The sequence below is a fragment of the Salvelinus alpinus genome, chromosome 9 (genome assembly GCF_045679555.1).
Source record: "Salvelinus alpinus chromosome 9, SLU_Salpinus.1, whole genome shotgun sequence".
NCBI classification, from domain to species: Eukaryota; Metazoa; Chordata; class Actinopteri; order Salmoniformes; family Salmonidae; genus Salvelinus; species Salvelinus alpinus.
The window spans coordinates 36,355,734-36,380,098 of record NC_092094.1 but is presented as its reverse complement, the minus strand read 5'-3'; the positions used below and the strand labels follow the sequence as shown (position 1 = coordinate 36,380,098).

The 24,365-nt window shown below is 43.0% G+C and overlaps 1 protein-coding gene across 2 annotated transcripts in view; it reads left to right on the top strand.

Moving 5' to 3' along the window:
* The window catches only part of igf1ra (insulin-like growth factor 1a receptor), a 120,145-nt gene that overhangs the window by 1,073 nt on the left and 94,707 nt on the right, over positions 1–24,365 (top strand). For both annotated transcript variants that reach the window (XM_071416874.1, XM_071416873.1), the window contains exon 2: positions 11,784–12,347. In XM_071416874.1, the coding sequence (XP_071272975.1) occupies positions 11,784–12,347 (564 nt within the window). The remainder of the gene's footprint in view (positions 1–11,783; positions 12,348–24,365) is intronic.

The window sequence follows — 24,365 nt, the reverse complement described above, 5'->3', positions numbered from 1 at the left end:
CAATGACATCTGCTGTTATCGTTTGAGATTGTAGCTATTTGATCTGTTATTATTAACGTTACTTAGTTACAGCTGTATTGTTGGTCTGACTACAGTATCAGTAGGCTATCATTTTTGGTCCATATCATATGGGCTACATGACACTAAAGAGATACATAGGCCTACATGCTACATGTTATTGTAGGCTTCATAGCCAGGCTCACATGAGTTCAGAGATTAAGCACATTTGGAGTAAATAGCCAAAGCAAATGGATGATTAAAACAAATCTTAGCTATTGAAAATTGCTGAACATATGGTACATTGCATAATGTAAACATATCACATTAGTCATTGGAATTGTTAGATTTCCACAGTAGCTTACAAACAAATTATGTTTTTCATTTTGGACAAATCTTAGGCTCATATAGCATATTGTAGCCTATGAGTGAATTACACCCGTAACAATGAGTCTATACAATTATGCTTTTCCGCAAACGAACGAGGATGAATCCATGGATGAAGGTTACTACTTCAAACATGTGGCCATTTTGCATTCGTAGTGGTGGTGGCAAAGCACGGTTTCGAGTCGAACCAATTTCATGCTGCGCATGCACATCCACAAGCATAGTAGCCTAGAGGAAAATACTGTCATATATAGGCCTAATCTTCGCTTTTGGCCTTTGATGTACTGACAACAAATACAGAAAACTATTGTTATTATTGTATTATAATAGTATATAGGACTTGGTGTCACATTCTGGAGGAAACCTAGTAGTAGGCTATTTCACCAGAATTAGTTTAAAATATACAATGGTAACGTTTATTCTCTTACCAACTTCTATGTATTCAAATAAAGGTATAGGCCTCGATCTCTTTACCACAGGTCTGTGCGACCTGTTCAAAGTGGTGTGATATTCAGAAACAGGGACAAGGTCGTTGGATACCCGCGTATGCTAAACAATTGTTTATGCCATGAGTAAGCAAGCAATTGGTGGAATACACACGAAATGCAGATGACCTGTTCAGGAAAATCACATTTACAACGGAGCTACTATTCAGTCCTCTCTCTATTTACAATACTTCTCATCCACATGCAAGTTCTATGTTAAAGAAATGAATAATTATCTTTAAAAAACATGTAAGTAGTTCCCACAAGTGCAGCACAATGACTTTGAAGGATTGAGCAGCTTGTAAAGAAATAGGTTATTTTCCATTACATAAAACAGTGCACTGGATGTGAGCTCAGATCTCCCAATGTTTTGGTCATCCTCTGCTTTGAGGACTGTTGATCTACATTCCCCATCCATCTTGCAATCCTTTCTCACAATAGTTCCTGTAACCTGTCATAGAATCTCCTAATTGTGCTGATTGGTGTAAATAGTGTGCTTCATCATGTTTTGAGTAGTCTCTACGAAGAGACAATGGCTTGTTAGTTGGTGGAGAAGACAACTGTGGCAGGACAAAAAGGGGCAGGTCTTTTTGAAGAGTGAATAAAGTGGTCATGACGTTTCGAAGCAAGCTCCATTGTCAATATTTCTCTTAAAGTTGGACCTATGTTAAGGTTTGCACAGTATACAATTCTCCAGTCTTATTCATGTACACCTGTAAAGACAGTTGAAGGTATATGACCTAAATAGAACAAAAATGTTTTATCCAGTCATGTATTATCGGAATGGGAAAAGTTGAATGAGCCTCAGTGAGTTTAGGAAGACTTTGTTCCGTCTGAATAGAGTATGGCGAGTTTGTTACCGTTAAATACAAATTTATTTGTCACTTTCTTCATAAACAACAGGTGTAGACTAACAGTGAAACACTTACTTACTGGCCCTTCCCAACAATGCAGAGAGAATAATAGAAAAATAATAGAAAGATAACTTGAGGAATAAATATATTAGGAATATTTACTGTAACGTCTCACTTTGATGTTGTTTAAGTTTGACTGCTGTTAAGCTGCTTAGTGGAATCTCTAAGGCTAAACACCGTGTGGTGGAGCAAAGGGACCCAACAGTGACGGAATCATGTCTCCTGCAAAATCGATAGATTAATAAGACCCTTCACAAATGAACCTTCTGAATTGCTCAATAAGGGGGTGTCGTTTGTTTATTGGTGAAACAATTACTTAGACACAGATTGTACTTAGACACAGTCTTTATTACAAGCTACTGTCAGCCAGTTGTTATTTATTTGTTTGTCAGGTGCTGTTTATTTTTGATTGAGGCCTATATCTATAGTACTTTGGTGGTTGCATTTACATTATAAGTGATTATGGGTATCCATCAGAAATTACATTTGCACTTGGATACTTTCTGAGGGGTTTTTATCTATGTGATTGATTTCTGGTTGATTTCGTATACTTACTAGCTAGTGTGTTTGTGTAGACCTGTGGACGTCATTGATAAGCATGGCTGTGTGCTAGGACTGAGGAGAGGAAGGAAAGTGGATGTGGAATAATGGAGATGATTTTCACATGGAAAGAAGACAGGGAACAACCTCAATTAGCATGAAAAAAGGAGGAGGACTCAATTGAGAGCTATTGACCAGTGTCGTCAGGCCAGCGTCCTCACCACTGTGAATCACAGAGTGGGGCATTTCTCAGCACCCTGCTGAGCCCGGCAAGGTCCCACCGCCTCAGTAGGGAAGCCCATGAAAATATTTTATTCTTGAACTGTGTCTTGACACACAGCATGCTAATGACACCTCTCAGTCCACTGACACTGACCTCCAAGCCATGTGGTGAGTTTCTCAACATATAACTCACTATCATGTGTAGGGACTGGAAACAAGCTCAGAACTTTCAGGTCAGACCAATACAGCCCAGACAACAGTAAACAAGTGATAATAAACATGTTCGTTTACCATTTCACTTCGGCAACAAATCTTGTTTACATTCATTTAATGGTTAAAGGTTTTTTGTACTCTAAATTATTGTTGATGCCAGCCCATCTGTTTTTACAATAAACAGTGTACAGAATATACACTATATATACAACAGTATGTGGATACCCCTTCAAATTAGTGGATTCAGCTATTTCAGCCGTTGCTGACAGGTGTATAAAATCGAGCACACAGCTATGCAATTACCATAGACAAACATTGGCAGTAGAATGGTGTTACTGAAGAGCTCAGTGACTTTTAACGTGGCACCGTCATAGGATGCCACCTTTCCAACAAGTCAGTTCGTCAAATTTCTGCTCTGCTAGAGCTGCCCCGGTCAACTTTAAGTGCTGTTATTGTGAAGTGGAAATGTATAGGAGCAACAACGGCTCAGCTGCGAAGTGGTATCAAACACAAGCTCAAAAACAGGACCGCAGAGCGCTGAAGTGCATAGCGGATAAAAAATAATCTGTCCTCGGTTGCAACACTCACCAACGAGTTCCAAACTGCCTCTGGAAGCAACTTCAGCACAAGAACTGTTCATCAGCGAGATTCATGAAATGGGTTTCCATGGCCAAGCAGCCGCACACAAGCCTAAGATCACCATGTGCAATGCCGAGGGTCGGCTGGAGTGGTGTAAAGCTCGCCGCCATTGGACTCTGGAGCAATGGAAACGCGTTGTCTGGAGTCAAGAATCACGCTTCACCAGCTGGCAGTCCAACGGACAAATCTGGGTTTGGTGGATGTAAGGAGAACGCTACCTGCCCCAATGCATAGTGCTAACTGTAAAGTTTGGTGGAGGAGGAATAATGGTCTGGGGTTGTTTTTCATGGTTCGGGCTAGGCCTCTTAGTTCCTGTGAAGGAAAATCTTAACACTACAGCATACAACGACACTCTAGACGATTCTGTGCTTCCAACTTTGTGGCAACAGTTTGGGGAAGGCCCTTTCCTGTTTCAGCATAACAATTCCCCCTTACACAAAGCGAGGTTCATACAGAAATGGTTTGTTGAGTTTGGTGTAGAAGAACTTGACTGGCCTGCACAGAGCACTGACTTCAACCCCATTGAACACCTTTGAGATGAATAGGAAAGCTAACTGCGAGCCAGGCCTAATCACCCCACATCAGTGCCCAACTTCACTAATGCTCTTGTGGCTGAATGGAAGCAAGTCCCCGTAGAAATGTTCCAACATCTAATGGAAAGCGTTTCCAGAAGAGTGGAGGCTGTTAAAGCAGCAAAGGGGGACCAACTCTTTAGTTAATGCCCATGAATTTGGAATGAGATGTTCGATGAGCAGGTGTTCGCATACTTTTGGTCATGTAGTGTACATGAGTATGATATTGCTCAAAAGTTTAAAAAATCTGCTACATTTAATCAAGGACTATATTTTATGTATAGAATTTACAATTATTCTGGGCATAGCAAATGAATGGTCATGCTCCATTAGGGCTTGTATACTTTTTACCCTGTGAATTCTAATAATCTGTCCCTGCTAATAAAATGTAATTACAGTAAGCGCCCTTTTAACTCCCACCACAGTAAACTTTCCATGCCATTGCTTCCAAGTATACAGCAAACAAGGCTCAATGATACATCGAGAGAGAGGGAGAGAGAGAGAAAGGGTGAGAGAGAGAGAGGCAGAGAGAGAGAGAGGCAGAGAGAGAGAGAGAGAGAGAGAGAGAGAGAGAGAGAGAGAGAGAGAGAGAGAGAGAGAGAGAGAGAGAGAGAGAGAGAGAGAGAGAGAGAGAGAGAGAGAGAGAGAGAGAGAGAGAGAGAGAGAGAGAGAGAGAGAGAGGAGAAAGTTGGTGTTTGGAAATAGAATGTGCAAAAATACACCCGCTAGGGAAACAGACATGGTTTTGTTGATTGGAAGAGTGGAGAGTTTGTGAACTGTTTTATTGGTCTTTGCTGTTCACACGGGCGGTCTCTGGACAGCCTGGCCTGGCAGCAGACACATGCTCCTATCGAACCCCAGCCCCAGCCACACTTTGACACACACTATTTGAGGTACTCCTTTTGGCTAGCATGACTCATAACTTTACTCCACTAACCGCTTGTTGGAGCTCAAGTAAAGGTTTGTGTGGGATTCAGGGCTAAAATTACAATTCAGAATAATGATGCTATTCTCACCTGTAGGGACTATTGGACTTAAATGAAGACAGATCTCACTGTGTGTGTATTGTTAGACTCAACATCCACTGTTTGTTCATGTCCTGTGACTCCTGCCCCTTGCTTAACGCAGACTCCCTGGCATTGCTAATGCATAGTTACGACTGGATCCATTCTTCCTGGAAAGCAGAATGGCAGTAGCTGTCACCAAGGTTACACAGAAAGGGGTGGGTGGGTAGATGTTCCTCTGCATTTAACATCCAAGTTCCCACTCTGCCTTTGGTTGAGGGGTACAGATGACTGCGGTGCTGCGGCCTTCGTGACTGGGACTGGGACTAGTGACTCAGACATGAATTCGTTTTATGTGTATATTGATGTGTATTGATGTGATACAGGGCTCATCTGTAAAAAAAAGACTAGTCTCAGCATGACTCCTGGTCAAAATAAAGGTTAAATAAAAAATGAAATGCACCCTCTCTCTCATGAGTGAGACAGTAAGACTCCTCGGTCTCTTGCTCTGTGCCTCTGCCCGCCCCCTAGCCCTGGATCCGCTAAGGGGGCAGTGATGCCGGCATATCGTTCCTCACCCCCATGAGGGAGTCAGTGGGCATGCCTGTGTGTGTGACTTGTGCGCTGTTCTGCTCTCGCACTGCAGTACAGCGCAGCGTGGCAGGCAGCCTGTCTCACTGGCATGTCCCTGTGCAGGCAGGGATGGAAAAGTGTGTCACTGTGCTAGTTTGTGAGAGAGCAGTCAAATGCTGTCCTACGGCTTCTCCAGGCCGCAAGCTGAGGTTTACAATGCTTAATTAAACACTTATTTAAAATGGGCTGTCAGTGTATTTGTGCATATGCAATCTCTGGCCAGCCGCATACAACATCATGTGCTGTGGCCCGTGGCTTTAATAGCCCGTGGAGTATTGTACAATTTGCAAGATGATTGCAAATATGATCTCTTCTAATAGATTGCACAGACTATATCAGTGACAGGCTGCAGATCAAGAGACTGTGGGCAGATGCATATTGAAATGGGGACTTTCATCATTTGCATTATTGTTCTGGGGGAACCTCATCTCTTTGGTAATATGCAGCTCTTTGATTTGTAACACTTGATATGATGAAACCATATAAATAAGCTGTAGATGCTGTAAAAGGGGTGGGGAGCTAATGTTTTAGCTGTACCTCAATAGCTCAACTGTTAATCTAAACTATACGTGGTATTGGAACTGATTGTGCAAACTTATTAAATGTCACTCTAAACTATATTTAAAAGACTGCAGGTATGTGTGTGTTTACCCGTTCTCTGCCATGCTGCGATGGAACCGAGGAGAGGGTTTGGAGTGCATGTGTAGGGGGTGACAGTGTTGTGTTACCAGTTTGGGTCTGATGTCTGAGCCTTTTGAAGTGAAGACCAGGCAGGGGAAGTGGCCCACCAGACCACTGGTCAGATGACTTCCAGCATGTGTGGGATTAAGTGAAGTTGAGGTGGCAGGTGTGAGGTACTGGGATGGAGGGAGGGACCAGGTCCACTGCCTTTGCACTGCCCATCAGATGCTCACATTTGTCTGCATTTCTGAGCACATTCTTTTGGGAAAGTATCATGTGTTCTGATGGACATGAATTTGTGGGTGATTAATTTCAATAAAGTCCAGCCCCAGAGCTTGTCTCCATCAGATTACTCCCCATAACAACCTTGCTGGGGATTACAGTGGGAAGACCTGAAAAATATACAGTTGTTTGCTTTCCGAGAATGGTCTCATACTAGACTGTTAAATGGTTTCAGTAACCTTTGATAAAGACCTCAACATACTGATCTGTCCCATAGGGACAGACGTCCTCTCCTGTTATGCGGCACAGCTTAACCTGTCAGTCAAGGTTCAGTTAAAGCAAAATGTGCATTTTTAGTCTGTTAAAAGATCACGGCTGATATATTGTAATACTCAAGTTGTTTACTACCCTTGGATTTTTACAGAATAAAAATGCACTAGCTCTTTTACAGAGTCACGTGTTTGTGCGTTTGTGTGTGTGGGCATGCTTGCGCGTGTGTGTATGACTGTGTGTGGGATGACATTTCTATGGAAGGTCAGGGCAAGGTTATCAATCATGAACATGAGCCGCTGGATCCCATTACGCGCTGGAGATATGTGTGTTTACTCAGCAGTGTGAACAGGGACAGGGAGAAGCACTTTATTCTATGTGTGCTTATCCCATTGTGAGGACAGTGGTTACTGCTAGATACAGCCATTACACAACAATAGGAAATGACTGCTGTCAGGGCTGGCATTGTATTAATTTCCCCATACTGTCTGTTTAAATGAATTCTTATGCAAGTATGAAGACAAATCATATTTTGTGCAAATGGACCAGGCTTGTCAGGATGCACAGATCTGAAAGTCTACGCCCCTTCGTTGGTGATTGGTCAACAGTAGGGATTATTCAGTGAAGTCTTTGTTGTTATTCAGCTCATTTTCATGCACATATTTTAAATGAGAAATACTGTAAAATTGCGCGACTAAGATGTCCTCAGCAAAAACGTCTATATTAATGACAGTTATCTTAGATTCTGACTTTTTTGAGGAAGTGTATACTGGCTATGGCGTCTCAAAATGGACAAACAGTACTATTGCTGCTTTTCTCTTGTTTTTCAAGTGAAGGTCTTTTAAGGGAGTATGCAAGCACACTCATTCGGTTCACCTAGCTGAGTTCGGCTAGGCGCCAGCCGAACTGAAGCATGCTGACGCCTTTAACAAGGTAGTGAGAAAGCAGTGAGGTGGGATTCGTTATTTCTTTCTTACCTTCTTAATTTCCATCTTTTCTCTCTCCCTCTCTCTCTCTGTTGGTTTCAGAACAGAGATGTCGCGACATGTTCAGGTGTAGGAGTGTCACAGGTTTAGTTGTAGTATTAGACAATCTGTTCATAATTTCAGGAAGCGTGGTCTCTTAGGTAATTGCCGCTATAGCTTCCAAAAATACTTGTAATTCATTTCACCTTCTCCTTTTATCGCTGACGGGTTTACACCGATAGTAAGGCCTCAGATAGACTTGTCTGGCAGAATCCCTATCTCCTCCGTTGCCACAATATCCCCCACTGCCCCTCCTCTTTTCTCTTCCCCACCAGACTCCCACTGATTGTATTAATGCCTCCAACAGGAAGTGAGGCCTAGAGTTTCTCTTTACTAACAAACAAATTAGTCTTTGTGTTTGAGTTGCTCTACCCCTCCCCCTCCCTCTGGCTGTTCAAGGAGCAGAGGGAAAATTCTCAATGAAACAAAGAGGACATGCAGCTCGATGGCTCACAAATGGAGCCCCAGGGCATTCGTGTCGATAGGAGAAAGCAAATGCTATTTTCTACCCAAGTAATCATTTGCGTTCTAAATTTGGAAAAGTGCATCACACTGACAGGAGCAAATAAAGGCCATTCATCCCGATAAACAATGTGCTCACTATTTTTGGCAGAATAAATTGAAGATAATGTTTTTAAAATTACTCAAGTGGAATCTCATTTAGGATACTTCTAGATTTAAAAAAAAGTAAATGTTTGGCCTATGGTGCGGTATGGGTTCTATGGATGTCATTCATATGAATGTATAGATGCTATATTTTGTCTTCCATTCAATTAAAATCTAAGTATCAGTAGATAAAATGATAACTGGGAGCTTTTGTTATGGTCATTGTTGTGAGGTTAGATACAGCTTTGTGGAAATTAGCAGAAATCATTTGAGGTCGACCGATTAATCGGAATGGACGATTAATTAGGGCCGATTTCAAGTTTTCATAACAATCGGTAATCGGCATTTTTAGACACCGATCATGGCCGATTACATTGCACTCCACGAGGAGACTGCGTGGCAGGCTGACTACCTGTTATGCGAGTGCAGCAAGGAGCCAAGGTAAGGTGCTGGCTAGCATTAAACGTATCTTATCAAAAACAATCAATCTTAACATAATCACTAGTTAACTACACATGGTTGATGATATTACTAGTTTATCTAGCTTGTCCTGCGTTGCATATAATCGATGTGGTGCCTGTTAATTTATCATTGAATCACAGCCTACTTCGCCAAACGGGTGATTTAACAAGCGCATTCGCGAAAAAAGCACTGTCGTTGCATCAATGTGTACCTAACCATAAATATCCACGCCTTTCTTAAAATCAATACACAAGTATATATGTTTAAACCTGCATATTTAGTTAATATTGCCTGCTAACATGAATTTCTTTTAACTAGGGAAATTGTGTCACTTCTCTTGCGTTCTGTGCAACAGAGTCAGGGTATATGCAGCAGTTTGGGCCGCCTGGCTCGTTGCGAACTGTGTGAAGACTATTTCTTCCTAACAAAGACAGCCAACTTCGCCAAACGGGGGATGATTTAACAAAAGCACATTTGCGAAAAAAGCACAATCGTTGCACGAATGTACCTAACCATAAACATCAATGCCTTTCTTAAAATCAATACACAGAAGTATATTTTTTTAAACCTGCATATTTAGTTAAAAGAAATTCATGTTAGCAGGCAATATTAAACTAGGGAAATTGTGTCACTTCTCTTGCGTTCATTGCACGCAGAGTCAGGGTATATGCAACAGTTTGGGCCACCTGGCTCGTTGCGAACTAATTTGCCAGAATTTTACGTAATTATGACATAACATTGAAGGTTGTGCAATGTAACAGGAATATTTAGACTGATGGATGCCACCTGTTAGATAAAATACGGAACGGTTCACTATTTCACTGAAATAATAAACGTTTTGTTTTCGAAATGATAGTTTCCGAATTTGACCATATTAATGACCTACGGCTCGTATTTCTGCGTGTTATTATATTATAATTAAGTCTATGATTTGATAGAGCAGTCTGACTGAGCGGTGGTAGGCAGCAAATAGTCCTATAATAACTACAACCTAAAACCTTTTACCTGGGAATATTGAAGACCCACCAGCTTCCCAAGGAACCACCAGCTTCATATGTTCTCATGTTCTGAGCAAGGAACTTAAACGTTAGCTTTTTTACATGGCACATATTGCACTTTTACTTTCTCCAACACTTTGTATTTGCATTATTTAAACCAAATTGAACATGTTTCATTATTTATTTGAGACTAAATAGATTTTATTGATGTATTATATTAAGTAAAAATAAAAGTGTTCATTGTTCATTCAGTATTGTTGTAATTGTCATTATTACAAATATATATATAAAAATATGCCGAATTAATCGGTATCGACCTCTAGAAATCATAGCATCAGGTAAATTGTGTGTTGACATGGATCAGGGCCGGGCGATTTGAAGCACGACTGTTTCTCTCGCTGCACAGGCCCTGTGACGCTCACTGAGAGGGTGTCCTAAGCCTCTGGAAGAACAGAACAGGTTCAGCCAAAGGAGCTCATATGACAAGACATTTCTTCAACGGATCGTTTCACCTTCCAAGTAGCATTTGAAACCTCTTGGCTACCTGTCGGGTTTTCTATGTTTCTTTGGTGTGGTGTTTTCTCTATGTTTGTTTCGTCTATATCACACTGTACTGTCTTGACCAGTACCTGCCTTGACATATAGATAGGGACAGGGAGTTGGTAAGGAGCGTAACGGTCTCCCGCCCACTGTGAGATTGCGCATGTTGATACTGTTTGTTCGGGTTTGTCTTTGAACTACAGTCCTGAGAATCAACATTCAATGTTTTGTCATGGCTACAATTGTAGCTCTGCTCCCCTGGTGTAAATGGACTGTTAGAATCATTATTGTCCTCATTATATATCAATAGACCCAGAGGAGGTGGTTTACTCCAAGTGTTACAGTGAAAGGATTGTCTTGGATTTATAGGGTCTGTTATCGTAGCTGTCTTTCAGTGATGATATCCCATTAGCTATACTATGTGTGTGTGTGTGTGTGTGTGTGTGTGTGTGTGTGTGTGTGTGTGTGTGTGTGTGTGTGTGTGTGTGTGTGTGTGTGTGTGTGTGTGTGTGTGTGTGTGTGTGCGTGCGTGCGTGCGTGCGTGCGTGCGTGCGTGCGTGCGTGCGTGCGTGCGTGCGTGCGTGTGTGTGTGTAACAGAGAGAGAGAGACAGAGGAGGCTTCAGGGACTGTGGCTTTGTGTGTTGTTTTCTGTGTGTTGAGCTGAGAGGGATGGGATGTTTTTAAACCAAGGTGTTATCCCGGTAAAGGAGAGGAACCTAGGATCCCAGATCTTAATAAGATATATGTCAAGAGAGTGTCTCAAAATATTGACCCTTGTCTTTGAGAGAGAACTTCCTAAGTCTGCTCAGTATGAAGAGCACACTCACCTCAGATGACCCTGTCTGTTTGTCTCTCATTTGTCTCAAAAAGAATGCCTCTGCCACAGACCTTGTTGTCACATTGGACCATCATTACAGACCAATAGTTACAACCATGAAACAAAAGCAACAATAAGCTTTTGTACATGACGAGAACAAAGCATGGCCTAAATAGTATAGCATAACACAAGAAGTCCTATATATTTTCAGAAATTATCTCAAGAAGATTAGATTCAGCCCTTTTAATGGGTGTTGTGCTTGTTATTTTGGTGCTCATTTGTTTCTTACAATTTCTGGGACTGGCTGACAGTACGCCTTTAAGCCAGGTCACCCCCTGAAAAGAAACATTTTACATGGTAGATTTACATGGTAGACATGGTAAACAGATGAATACAATGAATAGGTATGCAGACAAATAAATTCATATATAATATAATTAAAGGTTACATTTTATTTAGGTACACTGAATAAGGGACACAAACACTGTGTTTTAAAATGATTAACTATGATGTGTAATAATGTGTGATTTTTCTTTCCCGTTCTCTCTCCTCCAGTCTGTGGTCTAAGTATCGACATCCGTAATGACATCAGTGAGTTCAAGAGTCTGGAGAACTGCACGGTGGTGGAGGGCTACCTGCAGATCCTCCTCATCGGAGAAAAGACCAACAACCTCAACCAGGAGCTCTTCCGCTCCCTCAGCTTCCCCAAGCTGACCGTCATCACCGACTACCTGCTCCTGTTCCGCGTGTCCGGCCTGGACAGCCTCAGCACGCTCTTCCCCAACCTCAACGTCATCCGCGGACGCAACCTCTTCTACAACTACGCCCTGGTGATCTTCGAGATGACCAGTTTGAAGGACATTGGCCTGTACAACCTGAGGAACATCACACGAGGGGCTATCCGGATCGAGAAGAACCCGGAGCTCTGCTACCTGGACTCTGTGGACTGGTCTCTCATCATGGACGCAGAGTTCAACAACTTCATCGCGGGGAACAAGCAGTCCAAGGAGTGTGGTGATGTGTGTCCAGGCATCACGGAGGACAACGCTCAGTGCATCAAGACCAGCTTTAACGGCAACTTTAACTCTCGCTGCTGGACATCCAACCACTGCCAGAAAGGTAAGGAGCTCTGAGCTTTTCTCTTCACAGTCTGGGCAGCAGAGACCCAGTCACATCAGCACAGAGGACGGCCTGTCCACAGAGCTCCCATTTACTTTTTTTTTGTTTACTCCTGCAGAATTTTGTATTTGTTTGTGTTGTTTTTTTAAGGTTTTATGCAGAGGTGGGACCAAGTAACTATTATTCAAGTCACAAGCAAGTCTCAATTCGCAAGGTCTGAGTATCAAGTCTCAATTCGCAAGGTCTGAGTATCAAGTCTCAATTCGCAAGGTCTGAGTATCAAGTCTCAATTCGCAAGGTCTGAGTATCAAGTCTCAATTCGCAAGGTCTGAGTATCAAGTCGAGTCCCAAGGAAAACAGTCAACAAAGTCAATACAAATTACATCTATACATGCAATGACAAATCTTTGTCTATTTGGCTACCAGACACGCATTTTCATTATTTTGTCTACAACACATTTTGATTATGTAATAATTCATTTTAACAAAAATTCCAAATGCAATCTTCATTAAGTAAATTATAAATTTCAAGCGATTTTGATGTACCAAAAGACCAGTAGGCCTATGCTAGTCATTGTTGCATGATGCCCCATTGCTGGTGAGCTTGCAAAGTAAACAGTTATTAACAACCAATTTTTGGACCTGCATATTTATTTATGGCAATCATTTTTCCTACAATTTGAGTTTTGCTCTGCAGCCGATCGAAAATCAACAATCTGTTCGCTAGCACCTGACCTGTGTTGATTGACAGTTTGCTGGTCCAATCAGAGGGCCGAGTGTGCTTTTCACTAGCCATTCTGTTGCACGTTTCTTTTACAAGTGCGATGCTGCGGCTACTGTCTCTGGCTGCATGGAGAGTAATCCGCAGAAACTCTGTGCCACAAAATTGGTGACAAAACGTTACAAAACCTGTCATGTGACTCGAGTCCCCACCTCTGGTTTTAAGGTAGATTGTTTCTCAAATAACTGGGGTATTTGGCGGTGTTTGTCTATCCGACTTGTGATACAACCATTTGCAGAGGTGTCTTTGATCTAGGTAGCTAGGTGGGTTCCAGTCTCGCAAACATTCTCAAATTGTGAATTCCCCAGTGAACAAATCCCATGAATCAATGTTGTTTTTCTTTCATATTTGTCAGGGAGCAGGATTGTCCCCCGTCCAGTAAAAACATTTCCTCTCTGTTTGTTATGGAGGTCTTTTCTTTAGATGGACCTATTTGCTGACAGAACTAAGGATGTGTGCATAATACATTTTCTGGTATTAAATCCATTCTCAGTTGAGGTTACTGTTGCTCTGCCAAAAAGCGAGGCAGTGAGTCTTCATGTCTGGACCATATCAGGTCAATATTTACTAAATCTTATCTGGTGTGATTAATGAGTTATGACACACGACACTACAGCATAAGTATTTAAAGTCTATGAAGAAGGAAGGATATGGTTTTCTTGTAGCCTCTTTATAGTTATATTTTTAAAGGACCAATGCAGCCATTTTTACCTCAATATCAAGTCATTTCTGGGTAACAATGAAGTACCATACTGTGACTGTTTTCAATCAAAATGGTAAAAAATAAACAAAAATATATTATTCGCAAGAGCAATTTCTCAAGCAATAATTTTGCTAGGACTGTCTGGTAGTGGTCTGAGTGGGGAGGGGAAAACGGAGAACTAGCTGTTATTGGCAGAGGTTGGAACTCTCTTTCTTATTGGTCTATTAACTAATTTACTGCCCGATGACATACTCCATCCCACCAAACCTGGCTGAAAGGTATTTTCATACAGCTCTATAATGGGCATTATCATCATTTTCACAATTTCACAGTATTATTCCAACCTCATAGTGTGGAAATATATATAAAAAACAAGAAATCATATTTTTGTCTACACTGGCACTTTAAATGTATACATGTCTATTACTCACAGATATAGAATGAGAATTAAACTGTCAATCAGCAGTTGAAACAATAACAAAGCGTTCTCCCCACTCCTGTTTCTGTAAAAAGCTGAGGGATGAGGCTGGAGAAATGTAACCCCTCTGAAATTCATAGACAGAGCTAATATAAAAAGTATAGTTTAAACCATGTTTTGAGGCTATATAGTTTTTGTTTACATTTACTCTGTTTACAAACATTGGAATGAAACAAGCTTATATTTCGGGTTCTGATGGGGTACGACAGATGAACTAAGCTCATGAGCATTTCTAAGTTATATTTTTCAAGAATCAATTGGTACATTTAATTAATTAAAAAGTCCAAAAATGGATGAAGCAACCTCAGATTGCCCCTTTAAGTTAATAAATACAATTCATGTCTGGTTGTAAGACTTTAACAGTCAACAGTTGACTTATTTAGGACTGGAAGTTGAGGGCAAGGGATAGTGGGAAAAGTTGTTTTGGTCTTGTTGTTTTGTTGTCTTCCTTTGGCATTGTGGTTGGCGTTATTGTTGTGGATGTGTGGCTGAGAGGGTGACATCAGTGCCACGGTATTGGCCAACCAGGCTCCCACCGTAGTGTATTTGTTTGTTTTGTCTAGACGATTACACACTGCAGAGCTTGAGTTGGAATGGGCGCCTGTTTAAAACCTCAAGTGTCTCACTGTGTGGACAGTTTTTCACTGGTCCAAATCAAAGGAATTCAGATGCATATTTACCCTGTGAAGGAGATTACTGTAGGTTGACCTTGACTTCAAGGAGCTTTGGGGGAAAACACTTCTCCTAGCCTCCTACTTGCCTGTCTGCTCCCCTTTCCTCTCAACATGAAATAATAATGGGAAAATGTCCTCCCAGCCATAGCCTTTTGAAGACCTGTTTACAGCTCCCATGGATAACTGGTAGTTCTAAACATCTTCCCTTCAGGCCCAGAAAACAAATAGAGGAAATCAACCTCTAAATAGTGACTTCATTAGTGACCGTTTATGTTTCAAGGAATGGACTTTATTGTTGTGATATTTGTTATTTGGATGCAGAATTAAATTAATGAGGATGTTTATAGTATTTGTTGTAAGGGTCTCTGGTATATCTAACTGTATGTTGCAGTATAGACAGTCTGGACTGGCTTAAGTGACCTGTGTGGAATTAACTTAATTGATTTACAAAGATTTGCTTGTCATTTATCTGATGTTGGTTGGAACCAATGTTAAGGGTCAACATTTTAGTTTTTCCTAAGATTTGTTATGGTAAGGAGACAAATAGCATTTTTGATTTTCTCCCACAGATCCGTTCTCCCACCTTAAAGCCTAGCAGATGTCAGGGTAAATACTCTGAGACTTGAGGTCTCAACTATGCAAATAAAGACTAACAGAGATTGTGATATCAGGATAAAATGGCTCATTTAGAGGGTGTGTGATTGTGGTTTAGTGGTAGTACAGCTAGATTTGTAGGCTCAAGTCTCACCCATACAATGTTCAAGGCTCTGAGTCTAGCAGAGATGAGACTTTCTCTGGCCCTCACTGAAGGGCAGATACTCCACTTGTCTCCACCCCTCTGCATAATTGCCTTGTTTTTCTCCAGTACAGATGTTTCTTCAAGGGCATGCTGTGCAGCGGTTTCCTAGTCAATCCGGACCAATCCTCTACTCTGAATGCATCTCTTTAATTACAGTACATGACTAGGAGATGCTGTTTGCTAGTAGGACTACTTTAGCCTCTGGGGAAGTTTTTTTTGAGCGCTATTGTTTGTTAGGTCAAACAGGCATTACTCTATACTTTCCTTGCCTGCTTGTATGAACTCGCTGTGTACAGTTTTAAGCAACACCAATCTACTAAATGTTTAATTAGAAAGGAACAGATTGCCTCAGAAATGGGCATGAAAATAGCAACACATGACTTTCGAGGTTAATTCCTGGCTCTATGTTCCTGTCTGGCTGGGCGTGGGTAGGGTAGGATAGTGTTACCTGGCTGGTATTAGGCTCTTTGTCTGGAAATAGGCAGACCCGGGCCATGGAGATTTAAGGGGGTAGTGGGTTCTCTTTAGTAGCGGGCCATGACATGTGGAGAGGCGCTAACGGATGGCTTATGTGAGAAGGGGGGCTGAGGGGAAAATGTCACAGAAATGTCAAGTGTACATGCACAACGGCAGGCTCTCACTAACACCCCAGAGGAGGCATAACACAGCCCAGCTCCCTCCTCATCTGTTACCCCTTTCCCGCTTTCCTTCCCTCCCTCAATTTTGGTCTTTTTTTATTGCCCTTCTTCATAGTTTGACTAGTATTTCCCCCTCTCTCTTCTGCCAGCTTTATCAGAGACTGTTAACAGCTTTATCTGTGAGATATCTCCTGACTTTTTACACACTGTGCTCATTCTCTCAACACTCCAGCCGCCAGTTGAGTTGTTTGGCTGGCCGTGGCCCCTGTGACATTGCGTGTTGTTGGTGTGTGTTTTTGGGTCTTGTGACCTGCTCTCTGGCCTGCTTCGAATGTGGCCCTCTGGTCGCTCTGTTCCAGACGGGCATGTCTTCCTCCCCCAGAGGAGAAGTGAGCAAAGCCAGCCAATGGGAGAGAGAGAGGCTGGTTGATAAGCAGCACCCAGGCTGTCTCGACCAACCTTGTTCTGTTAGTGCAGATCACACCACCACACAGCTCGTCTGAACTCATATAGCTAACATTTCCCATTAATGTGTTTAAATATTTACTTACAATACGCTCAGCTTGAATGACACTCTGGAGTCTGGTTTCTTAACCACACTGCCCTTTACTTACATTCCCCAGATAACACCCTGTTGGCTTGTATCTTTTACTTTGCTTCAAGTGTACAACTTGATATCACACTGCTCTGAGGGCTCTGCCCTGAACTATGTTCATGGTTTAGAGCAGGGGGAGCAGTTTTAGAGGAAGTCATTGTGATGAAAGCTTTTAAATGAAATGTTTAGTTTGTGAGATTCGATACATTAAATCTACAGCAGAGCTAGAGTGTTTACTGGACAGGAATGGGGAAAGGGGCTGGTGACTGTCTCTTTAAGGGAGTATATAAGGTAGAAATTCCTGCTGGCTTAGTCATTGCAGCTTTGAGAGGATAAAGAGGGGAAACACACAGAACTCCCTGTATGTACAGAGGCCATGTGGTATGGTGGAGAAAGAATGTTTGTGAAAAACCAAGAGATCACTGAATGGAAGATGATGATGTGGGTGGTAGAGACAGGCGCTGGGAATGTGTGTGTGTGTGTGTGTGTGTGTGTGTGTGTGTGTGTGTGTGTGTGTGTGTGTGTGTGTGTGTGTGTGTGTGTGTGTGTGTGTGTGTGTGTGTGTGTGTGTGTGTGTGTGTGTGTGTGTGTGTGTGTGTGTGTGTGTGTGTGTGTGTGTGTGCGTGTGTGTGTGTGAGTGTGCGTGAGGCGTTAGATGGGCTATGTCATACGATCGGTTGTCTTGTTTTTGTTTAACCAACGTAATCACAGACACTTGCCTCGACATGCAGGGAAGGCTTTACATTTTTAAAGGCTTCTCTGAGGCTTATCAAAGGGCCGTGGTGAGGGATAGAAAGCAGGAAGGGCTCCAGTTCCAGCAGTCTGGCCTTTTCTCCAAGAGCCCTGTGCTTTCCTGGGGGGTATGGTAGTGCTGCTGGTGACTCACTTCCTGGATCCATCTCCCTGTGCCAGGCATGCCTGCCCAGCTCTGCCCAGGCAGTGTTCCACTGTGAAGACAAATCTTTATCAGCCTCACATATCGTGCCCTCCCTCCCTTTCGCTACTCCCTCCTCCCCCACAGTAAAGACGGCATAATCAGATCCCTCATCTTCTCCTCCACTCTCCTCAGCCCTGCAGCACTCTCAATGGGTCACTACATCTCCTCTTGAGAGGGAAAAAGCCATGGGAAACTGGACTTGCACAACACACTAGCTAGCATAACCACAGTGTTTATTTATTTTATTTTTTATTTTTTAGTATTTCCTCAGAGGACTAGGGAATATTGATTCCTTGTGTTGCTACTCTATGGTGCCATTGAATAAAACGACATTAGAGATCGTTGACAAGCCCTTTCATGGCAGGCCTGTGTGCAACCCCATCCCTATCTTTGTGTTCTCAGACTGTGATGTATTTTAAAGAGTGGTCGGTGGACAGAAGCCTTCTATGAACAGACATTTTGTATAGCGCTTAAAGCTTTAATACCTATGCACGTACAAGAACAAATAATTGTTGTCCTATAGTTTTTTGTGTGTCTGTGTGTGTCTGTGTGTGTCTGTGTGTGTCTGTGTGTGTATGTGTGTGTCTGTGTGTGTATGTGAGTACATTCCATGCAGTTCTTCTCCCCTCTCTCCCCTCTCCTGGCCTCTGACACATTGTCTCCCATTAGGTGACATTCATAAATGTCATTCTTGAGAAATGTGAGCAGGAGATCTTAATATGTTTAGCTGTTATAGAGACGCTCTTCAGTCGGCCCCAATAACCAGAGCCCTCGCGAAGCAAGGGGATAAAACGGTTTGGTTACAAATGTTTTTTCTGTTTAATTGGTTTTATAGGTTTCCTTTGGACAGTATGATTGGTCAGACAGTTTGTTTTTAGTTTTCCCCTAAAGCAAATGTTTTATATATTATCTGCTTCAGTGCGTTGCTAGTTTGTAGTGCAATGCATGGCAAGCTACTTACATGCTTGCTTGTGTCAACAACACATATACTACTATGCAAAGCATTTTAAACAGTAATGTCTTTCAAATAGTACATTTGTTTTGGTTATCTGTTGTATATTTGTAAAATTTGAATACCCGTTATGAAAATACTGTCATCAATGCCTCTCTATAATGATTTAAAAGGCTGGACTGTGTAGCAATGCTGCCACCACAGATACTTCTATAATGATTTAAAAGGCTGGACTGTGTAGCAATGCTGCCACCACAGATACTTCTATAATGATTTAAAAGGCTGGACTGTGTAGCAATGCTGCCACCACAGATACTTCTATAATGATTTTAAAGGCTGGACTGTGTAGCAATGCTGCCACCACAGATATTTCTATAATGATTTTAAAGGCTGGACTGTGTAGCAATGCTGCCACCACAGATACTTCTATAATGATTTTAAAGGCTGGACTGTGTAGCAATGCTGCCACCACAGATACTTCTATAATGATTTTAATGGCTGGACTGTGTAGCAATGCTGCCACCACAGATACTTCTATAATGATTTAAAAGGCTGGACTATGTAGCAATGCTGCCTCTCCACAGATACTTCTATAATGATTTAAAAGGCTGGACTGTGTAGCAATGCTGCCTCTCCACAGATATTTCTATAATGATTTAAAAGGCTGGACTGTGTAGCAATGCTGCCACCACAGATACTTCTATAATGATTTAAAAGGCTGGACTGTGTAGCAATGCTGCCACCACAGATACTTCTATAATGATTTTAAAGGCTGGACTGTGTAGCAATGCTGCCACCACAGATACTTCTATAATGATTTTAAAGGCTGGACTATGTAGCAATGCTGCCTCTCCACAGATACTTCTATAATGATTTAAAAGGCTGGACTGTGTAGCAATGCTGCCACCACAGATACTTCTATAATGATTTAAAAGGCTGGACTGTGTAGCAATGCTGCCACCACAGATACTTCTATAATGATTTTAAAGGCTGGACTGTGTAGCAATGCTGCCACCACAGATACTTCTATAATGATTTTAAAGGCTGGACTATGTAGCAATGCTGCCTCTCCACAGATACTTCTATAATGATTTAAAAGGCTGGACTGTGTAGCAATGCTGCCACCACAGATACTTCTATAATGATTTAAAAGGCTGGACTGTGTAGCAATGCTGCCACCACAGATACTTCTATAATGATTTTAAAGGCTGGACTGTGTAGCAATGCTGCCACCACAGATACTTCTATAATGATTTTAAAGGCTGGACTATGTAGCAATGCTGCCTCTCCACAGATACTTCTATAATGATTTAAAAGGCTGGACTGTGTAGCAATGCTGCCACCACAGATACTTCTATAATGATTTAAAAGGCTGGACTGTGTAGCAATGCTGCCACCACAGATACTTCTATAATGATTTTAAAGGCTGGACTGTGTAGCAATGCTGCCACCACAGATACTTCTATAATGATTTTAAAGGCTGGACTATGTAGCAATGCTGCCTCTCCACAGATACTTCTATAATGATTTAAAAGGCTGGACTGTGTAGCAATGCTGCCACCACAGATACTTCTATAATGATTTAAAAGGCTGGACTGTGTAGCAATGCTGCCACTCCACAGAGACGGACAGAGACACACACAAATGTGAGCGCTCGCACACATGCACACAAACACACACACACATAGGCATTCCATGCCCTCACATCCCAGTCTGCCTATTGTTTCTGCGTGTGTGTGCATGTGTTTGTGCGTGAGTGTGTTTGTGTGTTTGTGTGTATGTGTGTGTGTGTGTGTGTGTGTGTGTGTGTGTGTGTGTGCGTGTGTGTGTGTGTGTGTGTGTGTGTGTGTGTCTGCATGCACGTGGTGACTGTGTGCGAGCCACTCATTGCCTGTGCTGATGGGCTGCTTGCTGCCTTCTGGCCGCTCTGTGCGGAAGCTGTGACTCATCCGGCACTCTTAACACTCATTCATAAATCTGTGTGAATACTATAACTTCCTCTCTCAGCGCCGTGGGGCCCCCGCTCTGTGATAGATTCCACTCAGTCCCAGTGTAATGGCAGGAAGGACGAGGCCTATCTCCTCTCCGCCTGTTAGCACTGCTACTCACTAGCTGCTCCCCACTGAGGTGAGAGGAGTAGCTGCTCTGCTCTGCTCCACGCTGCTTGGGCTGCCTGCCTGAGCTCTGTGCCCACTGCAGCCACTGCTCACTACTGGGCAGGCTTGGCATTGCCAGGGGGGATAATGCGCCATGCCCGCAAGTAAGCTCTCAGAGCACAAGTTAATTCCACAACGTGGGAAAAAAATCTCCTGCCGACAAATCTCTCCTGCAGAAGTGAGGGTGTGTGCGGTATTGGTGGATATATTTGACACACCGCAGAGGAAGAATATTGTTCTGCCATGGGTGAACAGCTAGTTTCAGGGGCAACGGGATCAGATCCGCTTCTCTGCTGGCGTCTTCTCCTTCTGCCTGTATGGCGTTTGTTTATTTGTATATTTTCTGTTCATGTGGGATGCCCCCTCACATTGAATAAATGTGTACCGCTGAAGGCGGTATGACACACACACTGAGGGGAAAGTGTGTGGATGTGGCACGTGTGATGACTGAGATGAGGAGGGTGGGTCTTGAGATGCTCAGTGGAGCTACGCGGAGATGCTCAGTTGAGCTACCCAAGTCCCCTTGGGTAGTGAGGAGAGACCAGCTGGCCGGTAGAAGAAGGATGACCCCAGAGATGTCTCAATTCCAGAACATTGTTTGATCACTGTCTGTCCTTTCTAATGTCTTTTCTAATTTCACGTATTATTTTAGCTCGTGTTTTTGTTACTCTTTACAGCTGATATGCGATATGAAAGGGTAATACAAATCACTGCTGCTGATAACAAAGTGTGGCCAATGTCACCATGAGTTCCTATCATGAGGAAATATGGTAAAGGGAATTTGCTAAGCAGTGTAAACATGATGTACATGTTAGGAGTGTGGAGCAATGGAAATCAGATGTCAAGGCTAATGCTCTTTATAGCTTTAGCTGGTCTTTGTCTAGAGAAAAAAAAGACTTACTTTTATGACTGTTCTCTTTTGGAATGAAGTGGGTAGGAACTTCTTTGAAATAGCAGAGGTTAGCATAACAACGCGCTTTGTGTTACTTCTTAAGAGCTAAAGAAAAGCCACATGTAGGAGTGTGTATGTGTGTGTGTGTGTGTGTGAACAGGCTGCAACATGCCAGTCTGTTCTTATGCACTGAGGAGATAAAAGGGTGTCATAAAATTACAAAGGAAATCTTATGGACTTACTCAGCTAATTGAAATGCCTCTGACAACCACACTTCCCCTTTAACCCTTTACTGAGCTTCTTCAGTCAATGTGAAGAGAGAATAGAGTGCCTTGTTGATATAGACCTGTGAGGTCTAGCTGCTGTCTATCCTAGCGTTGTAAGTCATGTCTGCATTTGTCTGTGATTGAAGAATGACCTTGACCTCATCCGGGAGGACAAGGAGGATGCTTCCCCTTCCTCTGTCCCCCGGTCTGTTTGGGTTTAATACCCAAGCCCTAGAGCAGTTGTCAGGACCCTGGGTAATGTGAACAGGTGTATGGGGCTCCTCTGGTCTGCTGTTGCTGCTGGCCTTCTCCTCTCCTTTCAGCCTGTCCATCTCTCCTGCTCCTGGCAGGACTGCTGCTCCTTGGCCACACCAACTGGCCTTTCACCAGTTGGCTCTCTATTAGCATCAGGGTGGCCAAGGATGAAATATGGGGTCTTATGGCGCATTTCCACTTTACCCCAGTGTTTTACCCAAAAGGCTCAGACTTTTCTCTTTGCTGCTATGCGGGCCAGCACCCGTGTCTCACTGGGCCATGGCTCCGGCGGACCTGCTCCAACTTGGAGCCAAGGCCCTGGGTACTTTCCCGCTGGCATTAACATAATAATGGCTAACTGTGAACTTTAAAACCATCTCACAAAGCAACAGTCTTGAATGATGCAAAGCTTGTTGATTCTGCTCACAACAAGTCTTTCGTGTCACTCTCCTGTGTTAACATAATAACACCAGAGCTAACATTACACAAAACACTGGTGTGGGGGTAAGTCTAAGTTGCTCTTGTTCAGAGAACTATGGAGGTGTCGAAGTCCTCGCATTGACTAAAGAAGAGTTAGACAATGCTGCAGCCTGTTTCAATATCGTTTCAGTCTGATCTTGTGTGAGAAATGCTCTTCACTCTTGGAGGATCTTATGTTATTTGATATGTCTTCATATCAGTGGTGGATTTAGGTGCCATGCCCTCATCCCTATCCTCATCCCTGTCCTTATCTGTGCACTGTCCTCATCCCTGTCCTGTCCTCATCCCTGTCCTGTCCTCATCCCTACCCTGCCCTCATCCCTGCCCTGTCCTAATCCCTGTCCTGTCCTAATCCCTGTCCTGTCCTCAACCCTACCCTGCCCTCATCCCTGCCCTGTCCTAATCCCTGTCCTGTCCTAATCCCTGTCCTGTCCTAATCCCTGTCCTGTCCTTATCCCTGTCCTGTCCTTATCCCTGTCCTGTCCTAATCCCTGTCCTGTCCTAATCCCTGTCCTGTCCTTATCCCTGTCCTGTCCTTATCCCTGTCCTGTCCTAATCCCTGTCCTGTCCTTATCCCTGTCTGCAGTACTATAGTAAGGTCTGGGAGCTGAGGGGGTTCATCACAGCTGCTCTCTTGTTTCATCAGCGGACGGACAGCGGGCCGCTACTGTGTTAAATATAGACTGTCTCCAGAGCAGCACCAACAGCAGCTCTATCTCAGTCTGTTAGGAGGGGAGTGGAGGGAGAGGCCACGTCACCTGGGAAACCTCACTAAACTCATTCATCCAGCCGGCTAATCTGGCTCAGGACCCACAGTACACTCATTTAGTGTTCCTTACTGTAATTTTACAGTTGGAGATTAGGGTTAAAGACTGGCCATGGGTTAATATAGGGTGACGGCAGACTATTGTCTCTTTTTCATGTTACATTTTCTATATCCTCCAAAAATTCTCCCAAGGTAAACCCTGGCATCATTACAAGTATATTGTGGGAAACAGCCCTTAAATTATATTATTATATATATTTTTGTACCTTTATTTCACTAGGCAAGTCAGTTAAGAACAAATTCTTATTTACAATGACGGCCTACCCCTGCCAAACCCGGACGACGCTGGACCAATTGGGCGCCACCCTATGGGACTCCCAATCACGGCCGGATGTGATGCAGCCTGGATTCAAACCAGGGACTGTAGCGACGCCTCTTGCACTGAGATGCAGTGCCTTAGACCGCTGCACCATTATGGAGACAACACTGTTCATGCCACGTGTGGCCATCTTTTCCCCAATTCTAGAGGAAGTTGCTTATTGGGTATCTGTGCAGATGTCTTACTGAACCGCCCAAACACTGTCTGGCTTGTCTCCCTATCTCATATGTTTGGGTTCTGGCTGATTCCATGTCCCACTCCTCCATC